This window comes from Aquarana catesbeiana, linkage group LG08 (genome assembly GCF_042186555.1).
Source record: "Aquarana catesbeiana isolate 2022-GZ linkage group LG08, ASM4218655v1, whole genome shotgun sequence".
Classification (NCBI taxonomy): domain Eukaryota; kingdom Metazoa; phylum Chordata; class Amphibia; order Anura; family Ranidae; genus Aquarana; species Aquarana catesbeiana.
The window spans coordinates 71,040,102-71,056,657 of NC_133331.1; the positions used below are offsets into that span (position 1 = coordinate 71,040,102).

The following is a 16,556-nucleotide window of genomic DNA, read 5'->3' on the forward strand; positions in this document are numbered from 1 at the left end:
ACCATGAAATTCCTTCTGATCTGTGTGCTCCTTGGGGCAGCTGGTGAGTATACATTTTATATATATATATATATATATATAAATATATATATATACAGTGAAGGATTTTGCCGCCAAGTATATATATATATATATATATATACATATATATACATATATATATATATATACATATACGTATATATATATATATATATATATACAGTGAAGGAAAAAAGTATTTGATCCCCTGCTGATTTTGTATGTTTGCCCACCGACAAAAAAATGATCAGTCTATAATTTTAATGGTAGATTTATTATAACAGTGAGAGACAGAATAACAACAAAAATATACAGAAAAACGCATTACAAAACAGTTACAAATCAATTGACATTTTAATGAGTGAGATAAGTATTTGACCCGTTTGCAAAACATAACTTCGTACTTGGCGGCAAAATCCTTCACACCTCTGGCCAAATGCAGTAGTGAACACTCCAGAGGTTTGAATCCTGCTTGTCTTGTGCGACAACGCTTGCAAAGCGAGTCAGAACTTTTTTTTAAAAAGAGCTCACATTGCGAAACATCGATAAACCCTTTGAGGTTCCAATGTATATCCCTTTGCGTAGGCTCTCTATCATAGGCGTGCGCACAGGGTGTGCCTGGCGCACAGGGTGTGCCGGGTGTGCCCAGGCACACCTTAATCCCCCCATGCGCATTAGTGTTATCGTTCTGTGTAGCAACAGGAACATGGGAAAGATCTCCCTCTTACTGGCTCTGCCATAAAAGAAGTGTTTATCCTTTTCTCTTTCACTGTGCCAGCAGGGAGATCAATGTGCCGGGGGTCATATATATGTAGATACATACACATGCATGTGTGTTTGAGCTTAAGGGTGCACACCCTAATGCATTAGGCTGCGCACACCTATGCTCTCTATATGTAATCAGCACATGTTGTGTTTTACAGCTGCCTTGGATGATGACAAGATCGTTGGAGGATATACCTGTGCAGCCTACTCTCAGCCCTGGCAGGTATCTCTGAACTCTGGATATCACTTCTGTGGTGGATCCCTCGTCAACTCCCTGTGGGTGGTCTCTGCTGCTCACTGCTACAAGGCGTAAGTGCACTTTTTATGACAGCACTTCATATTGGAATAGTTATGAGGCATTTCAAAAAGTAGTATCTATTATGTACAGCTTTTACCAGGCAAAGTGGTATGTTAAATAAATGGATGGTTGGTTGCTCAGTGGGTGGGTCGGTAGAAGATCCCTAGTGCCAATATTAGAGAAGAACCCAGGGCTTTTTTTCAGCTGGAACTTGGTGGAACTCAGTTCCACCACCTCTGGCTCAGGCCCTCTGTTCCCTGCTCACCACTATTACTTGTATACATTGAAGTCCTGCCTCTGTGTTTGCAAGGGACAGCTCGTCTCTCAATGGCTCCCACAGATCTGATCTCCTGAATGTACAAGGAAGATGCAGGTGCAGAGCAGATCCCAACTCCCCCACTGGATCATCTCCCTACAAGTGAGAGAGGAGCCACCTATAGTGTGTGGGGAGGTACTAGAGCCAACAGGGTGCTTCAGTTTAATACAGCAACACAAGTAAGACATGTGGAAAATGGTTCAGCTTTTAAGGAGGGAGGGAGAAGATGGGGGAAGTGGAAGGGGGGTTGCATACAGAGGTCAAAGCTGAAGAGGGGTGAAAGTGAGATGTGGATGGGGGATGCAGAGGTAAGCAGATGCAGAAGAAGGCTGAACTCTGCACTCTGTGTGTAGTGCACCCATGAAGTTTGCACTGTGTGTAGTACCAGGGCCGTCTTTACTATTGATTGGGCCCTGGGCAAAAAAAATTCTTGCCCCCCCCCCCATGCAAATTGTCTCTCCACCCCAGCATTCGAAAAAACAAAACACACACGTAAACTTATGTATTGCATTGTATTGTAACTGTACTGTCTGGCCTCATGTTGTAAAGCGCTGCACAAACTGTTGGCGCTATATAAATCCTGTATAATAATGATGGGGGGAAGAGATAGAGAAGTCCAGGATGATGGGTGGGGGGGGAGATATTGGAGTCCAGGATGATTGGGAGGGGGGGATGGGAGAGTTCAAGATAATGGGGGAAGGGGGGAGATAGGAGTCCAGGATGACACACAGGGATTGGGTGTGTGTACTTTGAGGTGTTTGTATCATACATGGCACAGAAAAAAATCAGCACAAGGGGAAGTACTTGCATATCCTCCTCCCTCCGGCAAAGTAACTATCTATTGGTCACCTATGCACATCACTTTGCTCCCTCATCCACAGCTCACTTCTGTATTCCCTGTCTATCTCTGTCCCCCCCCATACACAGCTCACCTCTGTACCCCTCTATCCACAGCTCACTTCAGTATCCCCCGTCTACCTCTGTCCCCCCTCCATACACAGCTCACCTCTGTACCCCTCTATCCACAGCTCACCTCTGTACCCCTCTATCCACAGCTCACTTCAGTATCCCCCGTCTACCTCTGTCCCCCCTCCATACACAGCTCACCTCTGTACCCCTCTATCCACAGCTCACCTCTGTACCCCTCTATCCACAGCTCACTTCTGTATCCCCTGTCTACCTCTGCCCACCCCCCATCCACAGCTCACTTCTGTATCCCCCATCCACCTCTGTACCCCCCCCCATGTCCACCTCTATATCTTTCCGTCCACCTTTGTACCCCACATCCACCTCTGTGTTCAGCTCTGTACCCCCATCCACGTTCACTTCTATATCTATCTGTCCACCTCTGTACCCCCCCCCCATGTCCACCTTTGTACCCCCTATCCACCTCTGTATTACCCCCCATCCATGTTCACCTCTGCATCCCCCCATCCACAGCTCACTTCTGTATCCCCCATCCACCTCTGTATCCCCCCATCCACGTTCATCTCTATATCCTTCCGTCCACCTCTGTAGCCCCCCATGTCCCCCTCTGTACATCCCCATGTCCACATTTGTACCCCCCATGTCCATCTCTGTACCCCCCATGTCCATTTCTGTACCCACCATGTCCACCTCTGTTTCCCCCATGTCCACCTCTATACCCCCCATGTCCACCTTTGTACCCCCGTCCACCTGTGTTCACCTCTGCACCCCCTAATTTCCACCTCTGTACCCCCCCTCCACCTTTGTACCCCCCCTCCACCACTGTGTACACCTCTGTACCCCCCATCTACAGCTCACTTCTGTATCCCCTATCCACCTCTGTATCTCCCCTATCCACGTTCACTTCTATATCCTTCCATCCACCTTTGTACCCCCGTCCACCTCTGTGTTCACCTCTGTACCCCCCACCACCTCTGTTCACCTCTGTACCCCCCATGTCCACCTCTGTACCCCCCATGTCCATCTCTGTACCCCCCATGTCCACCTCTGTACCCCTTCCACCTCTGTACCCCACATGTCCACCTCTGTACCCCACATGTCCACCTCTGTACCCCACATGTCCACCTCTGTACCCCCCATGTCCATTTCTGTACCCCCCATGTCCACCTCTGTTTCCCCCATGTCCACCTCTATACCCCCCCATGTCCACCTTTGTACCCCCGTCCACCTGTGTTCACCTCTGCACCCCCTAATTTCCACCTCTGTACCCCCCCTCCACCTCTGTACCCCCCATGTCCATCTCTGTACCCCCCATGTCCATCTCTGTACCCCCCATGTCCACCTCTGCACCCCCCATGTCCACCTCTGTACCCCCCCATCTACAGCTCACTTCTGTATCCCCTATCCACCTCTGTATCTCCCCCATCCATGTTCACCTCTATATCCTTCCATCCACCTTTGTACCCCCGTCCACCTCTGTGTTCACCTCTGTACCCCCCCCACCACCCCTGTACCCCCCATGTCCATCTCTGTACCCCCCATGTCCATCTCTGTACCCCCCCATGTTCATCTCTGTACCCCTTCCATCTCTGTACCCCCCATGTCCATCTCTGTACCCCCCATGTCCATCTCTGTACCCCCAATGTCCACCTCTGTACCCCCCATGTCCATCTCTGTACCCCTTCCACATCTGTACCCCCCATGTCCACCTCTGTACCCCCCATGTCCACCTCTGTACCCCCCATGTCCATCTCTGTACCCCCCATGTCCACCTCTGTACCCCTTCCACATCTGTACCCCCCATGTCCACCTCTGTACCCCCCATGTCCACCTCTGTACCCCCCATGTCCATCTCTGTACCCCCATGTCCATTTCTGTACCCCCCATGTCCACCTCTGTTTCCCCCATGTCCATCTCTGTACCCCCCCCCATGTCCACCTCTGTACCAGCAATTCTCTGCAGTCTGCACAAATGAATCCTCTTCCCCTTCTCTCCACCTTGTTCTTTCTTACCTGATCACACAGCGGTGCAACACAGTCCCAGCCTATCAGACCCAGCACACAGCCAGAAAACTTCACTCGGCTGTGTGCTACACAGGTCTGCCAGATGGGGGTGGGAGGAACACGAAGCGCCGCTCTCATTCTGTAATTGACTCCGGTCCGCAGCTCCTGACAGAGGGAGAAGCGGGACGAGCGGGCTCAAACACATGAAGCCCGCAGCTGTCCCTGTATAATTAATGTGGCCGCCGCTTCTTGGGAGAGCAGGGGGGATCGGCTCCCCCCCGCTACTCGGGAAAAACTGCGGGCAGCGCAGGGCTTAAGTGCCAGCTGCTTTGGGCCCCACAGCAATGACAGGGCCCAGGGCAGCTTCCCCTTTTGCCCTGCGTTAAAGACGGCCCTGTGTAGTACACCCTTGAACTCTGCACACTGTACGCAATACACTCCTGAACTATGCACTGTGTACTGTACATAGCACAATTGCAAACTTTGCACGTAGCACATCCTGGAACTCTGCACTCTGTGTAGTGCACCTCTAAACTTTGCACTGTGTGTAGTGCACCCCTGGAACTCTGCACTCTGTAATTAATGCACTCTGGGTATTTAATGCCCCTTTAAGACCCTTGCACTGTTAGTGAAATTTGACCACACACACTATTTGATGCGGTTTGGAGGGTGTGTGTGTGGGGGGAAGGTTGGTTTTGGGGGTCGTGGTTGAGTTCCTGCACCAATTTTCTGAGGAAAAAAAGCCCTGGAAGAACCTATTCATAAAGTGCAGTCAAATTAAACACAAATTGTTTGGTGCTCTCAATCCCTTGCCAACCTATAGCTCCTGTGTAATATCCAAATCAAATATACTGTACATAGATAACCATCATTGCAAAACATATAGTGCTCCTAACAATAATTAGGATACACCAAACTATGTAAAAATTACCATACCAAAGTTTCAGCTATAATGATTACTTTTATTATTAAACCCTTTCTCCAGGTGTTTTGTAATAGGTTGACTAGATAGGGGACGAGTTAAAAATGCTAACAAGTGTTATTTATTGCTGTGACCCCCTTTGAAAGTCTTTCACCTTACTTCTTGTTCATTTGATATGGGTTACATTAACAGAAAGGCTTCCCCAATCTATAAGAATGTATGGTATTGTGTCCATTGGAAGCAATTTTATACCACTTCCTGTCTTCACCAGAAGTGAGGATAAATCTCCCCAATAGAAAGACAGGATTCTGACAGAAGCTCTATTCCTTTCCTGCTCTATGCCAAACAAAATTCAATGTTCTCAGTACCCAAAATGACTGTATTTCACTCCTAGAACTGAAGGTGAGTGTCCCAATCATGAGTGGTACACGTTCCATACTACGCAAACCTACACTGATGCTCAGTTTGGAATAAATGAACTGGCTTCTATCCAGAATTCCTTTGTTAAAGATGCAAATGTATACTGATTTCATTGAATTTGTCTCTATACAGGAGCATGCAGGTCAGACTCGGAGAGCACAACATCGCTGTCTCTGAGGGCACTGAGCAGTTCATCAACTCTGCCAAGGTCATCAGAAATGCCGCATACAACTCCAGAACCCTGGACAACGACATCATGTTGGTCAAGCTGGCCTCTCCTGCCACCCTCAACTCCTACGTCAAGACCGTACCTCTGCCCAGTGGTTGTGCTGCTGCCGGCACAAGCTGTGTGATCTCCGGATGGGGCAATACCCTTAGCAGTGGAAGTAAGTCAACATCACCTTAACATCATATATTACTGAGAAATGAGGCTAAGCTTCTCAGGTAAACTTTGCAAAGATTAGAAAATGTAGGCAAAATGATTAGTTTGGAACAAATGCCATAAATCCTAACTCTGGGCAGTTAAGAATTAGGCATGTCTTCATCTCTTCAGCGATTGCTTGTTTTGTCAAGGGGTTGGAATAACACAAAATAATGTTTAACTTAATCCAGTGTCCTGAAATCTTCTTCCATGAGGTTATGGGTGTGGTGACCAGTTGTCCAAAACCTCTCTTCTTGCCAGTTCTCTGACCAGCCTTGTCACTGCCCCTCTTACTGAGGTCATTACGTACAGTGCAGGGCCAACCTAATGACCAGTAGCTATGTCATTAGGGAGGCTGCTGGAAGGAGTGCCCAATCCCATTTTGGCACCAGAGGGAATAGGACAGGAGGCTGTCACGGGGTAATATAGATATTACTCTGGATTAATTAATTCCCTAGAAAGGAAAACTAGCGCTGGATCCTTCATGATCTGGGAGTGGGTTGATGGGGGAATCTCTCTCTTGGAACTATTGTGTTCTTATGGCGGGGGGGGCTGTCCCTGCCAAGAGAACACAGTGATTATTGCTATTGGCTATAGACACTGGCAATAATTGCATGCTAACAATCGAACATGCTAGTTTTACTCAAGTGGATCGACTTTGGTACAATCTGCCTACTCATAGATGGTTTAAATGATTTTAACCATCTATTTCCTTAGACTTTACTAAGGAAAAACATAACATATATAAAATAGAAAAAACTATGAAATATATTCTGAAATGTCTTTGAAGCTCAGAATAAGTGTCCCCATTGGAAGACTTCCCTTTTTCCCCTTCTGTCAACCACTCAAAATGTTGGATTTCTCATCAATTTCAGTCCTGGTGACAATGGTCATCAGGACAAATAAAGAACACAGTGAGAACACAGGCAGCAATAAAACCTGAAGAAGGTCTTATTCCCCCACCCACACCCTTCTATTCCAAAATTTTTGACTGCTTCTTTTTAACTGAAAATAAACACAGATCTCAATAACTGGAAGAGGGGTGGGATGATGGGTCAGCTGTGTATGTGTAATGTCATCTGCTAATATTTAGAACTATTCAAAACATAGGCTGTATACGTTATTTACAACATAGTTGCAAGTCACCTTGGTAAAGAGCTGCAGAATATCCACAAAAGCACCACCTGCTGGCTGCAAGTGGTAAATATAATAATAAATAATTAGAACAATTTAATATTTTTCTGACTAACAATGCATAAAGCAAGCTTTTGTCTTTTTTAACATGTTTGTTCTTTCTCCTTCTGTCTTCAGTCAATATTTTATTAACTATCATTTGTTTTAATTGTAGCCAACATGCCTAATCTCCTGCAGTGTTTGAACGCCCCCATCCTGACCGCTACCCAGTGTAGCAATGCCTACCCCGGAGAGATTACCGGCAACATGATCTGCGTTGGCTACCTGGAGGGAGGCAAGGATTCCTGCCAGGTAATTGCCACAACTTATTTAAATTTTGTATATAACGATAATAAATGTGTTATCTTACTAGTAGTTTTCATAGACTGAGAATTTTTTATTTATTTTTTCATATGTAAAAAAAAATTAAGTTTGATGTATAATCTATAGTCCAAATGTTCAGGAGAAGTTTTGAAACTAGATTAAAGATATTTCTTTCCAAGTAAATGCATAGTAAAACAGATCTTCTGTAGCAATATTTCATATTAGTTGGAAAAGCAACTAATAAAGTTAAGGCAATATGGAAAAAATATCATCTTAAAGTATAACTGAACCCAAAAAATAATATGCAATGGGGTTGATTTACTAAAACTGGAGAGTACAAAATCTGGTACAGCTCTTTAACCACTTCAGCCCCGGACCATTTGGCTGCCCAAAGACCAGAGCACTTTTTGCAATTCAGCACTACGTCGATTTAACTGAGAATTGTGCGGTCATGCAACGTGGCTCCCAAACAAAATAGATGTTCTTTTTTTTCCCACAAGTAGAGCTTTCTTTTGGTGGTATTTGATCACCTCTGCAGTTTTTATTTTTTGCGCTATAAACAAAAAAAGAGCAACAATTTGTATTCTTCTACATATTTTTGGTAAAAAAAAAATCACTATAAGCGTATATTGATTGGTTTACGCAAAAGTTATAGCGTCTACAAAATAGGGGATAGTTTTAAGGCTTTTTTATTAATTTTTTTTTACTAGTAATGGCGGTGATCTGCGATTTTTATCGGGACTGAGACATTATTGCGGACACGTCGGACAATTTTGACACATTTTTGGGACCACTGTCATTTTTTTTTTTTATAATTGGAAAAACCAACTTTATTGAAAAATGTATGCATGGAACAGAAATCAATATAGACCAACATAGCCTTGACAATAGTACATACATGAATAGATTGAAATGTCTGTATAGCCTACAGTAAAACACATCAATGGAGATGGAGTCAATGTACAACATATATAAAAGAAAAAGAGAATACAAAAAGGGGAAGGGGGAAATAGGAGGTGAGGCTATTAGGTGCACGTTTCACCACCTGCTAACCATCTGCTCCAGACCTTTTCATATTTAAGCGAACACCCTCTATGGAGATAAATCAGTTTTTTATATAGGAGAGTGTCATTAACCTTCTTCTTCCAGCATTAAATTGTAGGGGGCAGGGCCTGCATCCACATACGGGCTACCGCTTTCCTTGCCAAGAATAGCGTCTCGTGCAAAAAGGTATGGAGGGGTTTGTCTGTGTCTAAGCTCGGTAACAGAGCGAGTAGGCACCATTGTCATTTTTACAGCGATCAGTGCTATAAAATTGTATTGATATACTGTAAAAATGTCACTGGCAGTGAAGGTGTTAACCACTAGGGGGGTTAAGTGTGTCCTAGTGTGTGTTCTAACTGAAGGGGGGAGGGGACTGTGCAGGGGACATGACAGATCGCTGTTCATACTCTGTATGAACAGACGATCCGTCTATTCTCCCCTCAGAGAACCGGAAACTGTGTGTTTACACACAGAGATCCCGGTTCTCCGTGTGCCCCAAGTGATCGCGGGAGCCCGGCATTGATCGTGTCCGCCAGGCACTCGCATCGGCTCCGTGGGCATGCGCCCCCCTAGTGGCTGTCTATGGTGCCGACATACCATGACGGCGATCCGCGCAGCCGAGCCATGTTGCCGCAGTACAACTATATAAAAAAAACAGGAAAAAAAACAATCAGTTTCCAGCTGAAGCTGATTGGCTACCATGCACAGCTGAAGCATATTTTGTACTCTCCAGTTTTAGTAAATCAACTCCAATATCTTTTAGCTTACCAGTCCTTAGATATGGTGGCTGCATTATTTTTCTCATTTTCAGGTTAGGAATGTTTTTTAGCAAATATAGGAATTAACTGTTGATTCTGCCAGACATCCAGCGTCCTTGTCACTTCCTGTGAAATAAACTGGAAGCAAACTCAGTCTTATCTTGCTTGCATAAGCTACTAATCTTCCCACTTGTAATTGCAAAGGCTTGAAATCCAGCCTTGATGGCTACTATGGCTCCTTCCACAGATACAGGGGAGGTAATGAGTTTAGCCACCCAGGGACAGGAAGGGTGTCATCCCCTGGATTACCAAGTGGAAAAAAAGATGAAGCCTGAAAAAATGAAAACCAACACAGCCACCGAATCTAAATACTTATAATTTACGGTCTTTTCTTTATTATGAAATTCTACAAAATGATTTTCTGTTTTTCAGGGTGACTCTGGTGGCCCCGTGGTGTGTAACGGACAGCTCCAGGGTATTGTCTCCTGGGGATACGGCTGTGCCCTGAGGAACTACCCCGGTGTCTACACCAAGGTCTGCAACTACAACTCCTGGATCGCCAGCACTCAGGCTGCCAACTAAACTTTCAACTGAAATACTTATTCAGATTATTCTATTCTTTGCTTCTAGAATACAACAAATGATGTGCTAGACTCAGACTTTACACCCACATTCTGTAATGACTGAATAAACATATTTCTTTATATAAAATAGTTTTGTTTGTTTTATATATTACTGCAGCCAGGGCTTTTTTTCAGAGGGAACGCGGGGGAGAGCAGTCTGGGCACCTCCAGCACTGAATGTATGTAATAGCATGGGGTGTGGGGTGTGCTGGAGGGTCTATTGATGTTGTCTGCTGGGGGATCTATTGTCACTGGTGGGGATCTGATTTTGTGTGAGGGTCTATTGTTGCTGAAGGGGAATCTATTGTTGCTGGGGGGTCCTATGTTGCTGGCTGCTGGGAGATCTGTTGTTGCTGCTGGGGGGGGGGGGGGGTCTAATGTGGCTTGGGTGGATATTTTGTTACTGGGTGTGATATTTTGTTGTGGGTGGTTCACTGTTGCTGCAGGGAATCTATTATTGTTGGGGAGGAGTCTATTGTTGTGTGGGGATCTATTGCTGAGATTCTATTGTTGCTGGCTGCAGGGGATCTATTTTGTTGCTGGCTGCAGGGGATCTATTTTGCTTTTCTTTTTATCATTACCGAGTTCCATACAAATGATTTAGCACCACAAAATGATACTTGGTTCTGTAATCTATAAAAAGGGCAGTACTGGTAGGTGGGTAGGGGGTGGAATCAAGGGACAGTGGTCAGAGGTGGGTAGGGGGCAGAGACAAGGGGTGACTCAGACGGGGGCAGTTCCTGCACCTATTCTCCGAGAAAAAAAGCCCTGACTACAACTATTGGTTCTCCATTTGCTGCTCATCTTGGCTACAGAATTTGGGCTCCAAAAAAAACAACACATGCGATGCAGTCTGTCCCTAGCACCCCCCTATACATCAGAATGATTTTCAATAAAAATCATGAAAACAAAATGCAATGCATGTTGGGGGTGGAAGAACAGCTATTTGGTGGAGGGCAGATAGCAGTAGCTCCACTTTATTGGGGGAAAAAAAGCAAATAAAAAAAAATAATAATATAGCGTATACAATTGTTACACAAGCCAAATTGTAATTTATTGTTATTAAGCACTTCACCTCCGGAAGGTTTACCCCCCTTCATGACCAGGCCATTTTTTGTGATACAACACTGCGTTACTTTAACTGACAATTGCACGATCGTGCGATGCTGTTTACACATAAAACGTTTGTCCTTTTTTTTCTCCACAAATTGAGCTTTCTTTTGGTGGTATTTGATGACCTCTACATTTATATTTTTTGCGCTATAAACAAGAACAAATGACAATTTAAAAAAAAAAAAAAAAAACTATATTTTTTAATTTATGCTATAAAATACATCAAATAAAAAACTAAAAAAAAAAATCTAATTTCTTCATTAATTTAGGCCAATATGTATTCTTCTACATATTTTTGGTAAAAAAATCCCAATAAGTGAATATTGACTGGTTTGTGCAAAAGTTATAGCGTCTACAAACTATGGAATATTTTTATTTATTTTTTTATTTTTACTAGTAATGGCGGCAATCAGTGACTTGTAGCAGGACTGCGATATTGCGACGGACAAATCAGACACCTAACTGACACTTTTGACATTTTTTGTGGATTAGTGACATTATTACAGAGATCAGTGCTAAAAATATGCACTGTCACTATACTAAGGACACTGGCTGGGAAAGGGTTAACATCAGGGGTGATCAAAGAGTTAACTGTGTGCCTAGCTGGTGGTTCAGTGTAGTGGGGGAGGTGCTTTTACTAGTGGAAGAAATGGATTGGTGTTTCTGCTTTACAGGAACACAGGATCCATGTCTTCTGTACTGACAGAATGACAATCTGCCTTGTTTATATAGGCAGACTGTCATTCTGTCATTGTATCGAGCGATCAGCGGGTGCCGGCAGACTTTGGGTCCAAGGATCCGCTGATCAGCTCCCGCTGTGTAAAATCAGAGGGTCAGGGGTCCTGCAGCCTCATAGGATAGTGAGAGGAGAATGAAATCTCTTCCTGCAAGCTTTAGCCAGACACTGATAGAAGTCACAAGACTGCTATATACTGCTGATGAGTAAAAGTATTTACATACATAGTCAGGTTTAAAAAAGACACAGGTTCATCTAGTTCAACCAATAAAAGGGGGGAAAAAATCATGCAATCCCATATACACAATCCTATACCCACAGTTGAGCCAGAAGAAGGCAAAAACCCCAGCAAAGCATGAACCAATTTGCTACAGCAGGGGAAAAACATTCCTTCCTGATCCCCTGAGAGGCAATCGGATATTCCCCGTATCAAATGTACCTATAAAGTTAGTATCCAGTTATATTATTAACATTTAGAAAATAATCCAGTCCTTTTTTAAAGCACTGGCAAGAACCAACACTTAAGGAAGTCATTTTTACATTTTTACAGCTCTTATGCCGCGTACACACGATCGGATTTTCCGACAACAAATGTTCGATGGGAGCTTGTTGTTGGAAATTCCGACTGTGTGTAGGCTTCATCTGACAATTTCCGACAAACAAAATTTGAGATCTGGATCTCAAATTTTCCGACAACAAAATCCGTTCTCGTAAATTCCGATCGTGTGTACACAATTCCGATGCACAAAGTTCCACGCGTGCTCTGAATCAAATACGAGACGGAATCACTCGTTCTGGTAAAACTAGCGTTTGTAATGGAGATAGCACATTCGTCACGCTGCATATTTTAAAATCTTTTGATGCAGCGCATTCTCTTCTTCTTTATAATGCTAGAATAATGAAGTTGTTTTGCTGCTGATATTCACACGGAGTTCTGACAAACTGATTTCTTTATTATTTTTCGTGATCTCATGAATAATTTTTTTTTCCGTCAGATCTCCATAATAATGTTTAGAATTTTTGTTTATATATATTTTTTTTATCCAGATCTCCTATTGTTTTTATAGTGATCTTATGGAAGAGCCCTGGGGCCATCATAAAAAAAAAAAAACTGAATTCTGACTTTGAAACTCAGAATTCTGAGATTGAAATTCAGAATTGTAAGTTTAAAAAAAAAACAGAATTCTGAGATTCAAAGTCAGAATTCTGAGTTTGAAAGTCAGAATTCTGAGATTCAAAGTCAGAATTCTGACTTTCAAACTCAGAATTCTGAGATTCAAAGTCAGAATCGTGAGTTTAAAAAAAAAAAAAAAAAATCTAACGAATTCTGAGATTAAAAGTCAGAATTCTGAGATTAAAAGTCAGAATTCTGAGATTTAAAGTCAGAATTCTGAGATTTAAAGTCAGAATTCTGAGTTTCAAAGTCAGAATTCTGAGTTTCAAAGTCAGAATTCTGAGTTTCAAAGTCAGAATTCTGAGTTTCAAAGTCAGAATTCTGAGATTTAAAGTCAGAATTCTGAGATTAAAAGTCAGAATTCTGAGATTTAAAGTCAGAATTCTGAGATTAAAAGTCAGAATTCTGAGTTTCAAAGTCAGAATTCTGAGTTTCAAAGTCAGAATTCTGAGATTTAAAGTCAGAATTCTGAGATTTAAAGTCAGAATTCTGAGATTAAAAGTCAGAATTCTGAGATTTAAAGTCAGAATTCTGAGATTAAAAGTCAGAATTCTGAGATTTAAAGTCAGAATTCTGAGTTTATAAATATAGTAGTCTCTATTAGGAAGATTTTAGGACCAATGAGCAATAATGTAGTAACACCCACAGATCATCATTCTGCAGACATACATGTCTTCTGCTCTGTATATGGATATGTAAATCTATCTTATTAACAGCACACAGTACAGGGAAGCAGGCAGTGCTGGGTTCTCTGGTTCTATGACTGTACTAATAGTTCCTCTGTTTGCTGTCTTATCCTTCTTCTCTGTGATCTGCTCTAACATAAAGAGCCATGCTGAAAACGTGTATTGTGTGTGAGTGGGGGGGACACAGCTTCCATAGATAACAGAACACAATGGCCAGCACCCCTCTGCACCCCAACTTGTAGAAAACATTGCACTATTGCCCCTACATTGGGGAATTGTGAATCGCTAGAAGGCAGCAGGACAATGTGTGTCTATGGTTATAACGGATTAATCATAGCAATTACTTGTCTGGAATAATAGAGGTGTTTCACACACAATTAACCTCATATTAAACGTAAAAGCATGCCCAAACAACTAATGAGAGTTAGTGTAGTGGTTAGAGCAGCAGGCTTACAGTGGTGAAGTTGTGGGTTCTAATCTGGGTGAGACTATGTTTTTTATCTAAATATATTTTAAAATAAGAGATTTGCGAGGGCTTAAATTGTATTTGGGCTTAAATTGTATTTTATTAATATATCCAAACTGATCCCAATAGAACACAATGGCCAGCACAGCACAGCTCTGCACCCCAACTTGTAGGACACATTGCACTATTGCCCCTACATTGGGGAATTGTGAATGACTAGAAGGCAGCAGGACAATGTGTGTCTATGGTCATAACGGATTGATCATAGCAATTACTCGTCTGGACTAATAGAGGTGTTTTACATACAATTAACCTCATATTAATCATAAAAGCAGCACTTGACCACTAACGAAAGATAGCTTAGTGGTTAAAGCAGTAGACTTGTATTGGTGAAGTTGTGGGTTCTAATCCAGGTGTGGGAATTTTTTTTATATATATATATATATATATATATTTTAAAATATGAGATAGTGAGGGCTTAAATTTTATTTTATCAATATATCCAAAATTTATTTCAAGGTATATTAACAAAGATACACTGATATATTGAGCACACAAAGTTGTAGTATATGCTGGCTACTATAAAATAGAGAGTAGAGATTTCAAAGAAAAAACTGTGTATATATTATTAGGGTGATCAGATAGGATCATTAGGGTGTCATCTTCAGTTTCCCCGGGGGCAGTTCATAATTTAGGAGACTGGTCATAACGAATCGATCATAAATCACTTGTCTGGATTAAAACAGTAGTTTCACAGAGAATTAACCTCATATTAAACATAGAAAGAAACTATTAGAAACCCTTAAGTGATAGTACAGTGGGTAGAATACCAGGCTTATGGTGTTGAAAGTTCTGGTTCTTATCCAGTTCAGAGCACATTTTTAATTATATATGTATTTTCAATATATTGATTTTATATTAAACATATTTTAAACTATACGTTACTGAGAACTTAAATTGTATTTTATTGATATATCCAAATTGATTTCAAGGCATATTAACAAAGACATATTGATAAAATTGTTATATAAGCTGACTACTATAAATTAGAGAGTAGGGATTTTTTTACAAATCTGTGTATATATTGGGATGATTTTGGTGACATGGGGCCAGTTCTAAATTTCAGGAGATTGTCCCTGGAAGCTGCATGATAACCATCACGTCTTATAACTTAACCACCGATGCAGGATCATTTTTCCATCTAGTGACACCACCGATGCAGGGTCATTTTTTTCCATCTAGTGACACCACCGATTCAGGGTCATTTTTTTCCATCAAATGACATCATCGATGCAGGGTCATTTTTCCATCCAGTGACACCACAGATGCAGGGTCATTTTTTTCCATCCATTGACACTACTGATGCAGGGTCATTTTTTTCCATCCAGTGACACCACCGATGCAGGGTCGTTTTTCCATCCAGTGACACCACCGATGCAGGGTCGTTTTTCCATCCAGTGACACCACCGATGCAGGGTCATTTTGTTTTCATCCAGTGACACCACCGATGCAGGGTCATTTTTCTTCTTCACTACTGTTAGTCCCTTATGTGTGCACCAGTTTTAAACTCTTAGACCCCTTTCACACCGAGCCGCCCATAGCGTCGGCGGTAAAACGCCACTATTTTTAGTGGTGCTTTACCATCGGATTAGTGGCACATTTCGGCCGCTGGCGGTGTGCTTTTACCCCCCCCCCCCCCCCGCCTGCGGCCAAGAAAGTGTTAAAACCGCCCGCAATGCGCCGCAATAGCGCAGACTTTTCCTGATGTCCTGCCAGCGCAGCGCTCCGGTGTGAAAGTCCTCAGGTAGAGTAATGTGAAGTCCTCGGGCTTTCACACTGGAGACAATGCTGCAGCTGTTTGAGGGCAGATTGCAGGCGCTATTTTTAACGCTATAGCGCCTGCAAATCGTCCTCGGTGTGAAAGGGGTCTAACATACTACAAATATATATATATATATATATATATATATATATATATATATACACAGATACAGTATTTTGCTCTGCATGCCACTATTTTCCCAGAATCCCCACCTGAGAGGGGGGAGGAGGCACAGTAACCAGTGTATATAGTGGCAGTGCAGTGCAGGCCATGAGCTGTATGTACTGGCAGTGTCAGGGTGATGATTAAACACAATGTAGTGTCAGGGCAGTGAGCAGAGTGTAATAGCAGTTCTGTTCAATCAGCAGTATATGATGGCAATGCCGACATCCCAAGTCTCCCATAATTGACGGCGGGCTCACAGACACCTGCGAGTGCAGCATCATCTTCCGATTGTCAACCACAACAGCCCGAGTCACCCCCTCCTCCGGGCCAGGGGTGGCAGTGGCATCGCTATGGGGATCAATTGTATGAAAGCGGGTGC

The 16,556-nt window shown here is 42.9% G+C and overlaps 1 protein-coding gene across 1 annotated transcript; it reads left to right on the forward strand.

Annotated features, from left to right (window-relative positions):
- On the forward strand, positions 1-10,051 carry LOC141105830 (trypsin-like). Its single transcript, XM_073595962.1, has 5 exons — positions 1-43; positions 945-1,095; positions 5,805-6,058; positions 7,442-7,578; positions 9,825-10,051. Exons 1-5 carry the CDS (start codon positions 4-6, stop codon positions 9,972-9,974), a joined length of 732 nt encoding a protein of 243 aa, XP_073452063.1. The 5' UTR covers positions 1-3; the 3' UTR covers positions 9,975-10,051.
- The last annotated feature ends 6,505 nt before the right edge of the window (positions 10,052-16,556 follow it).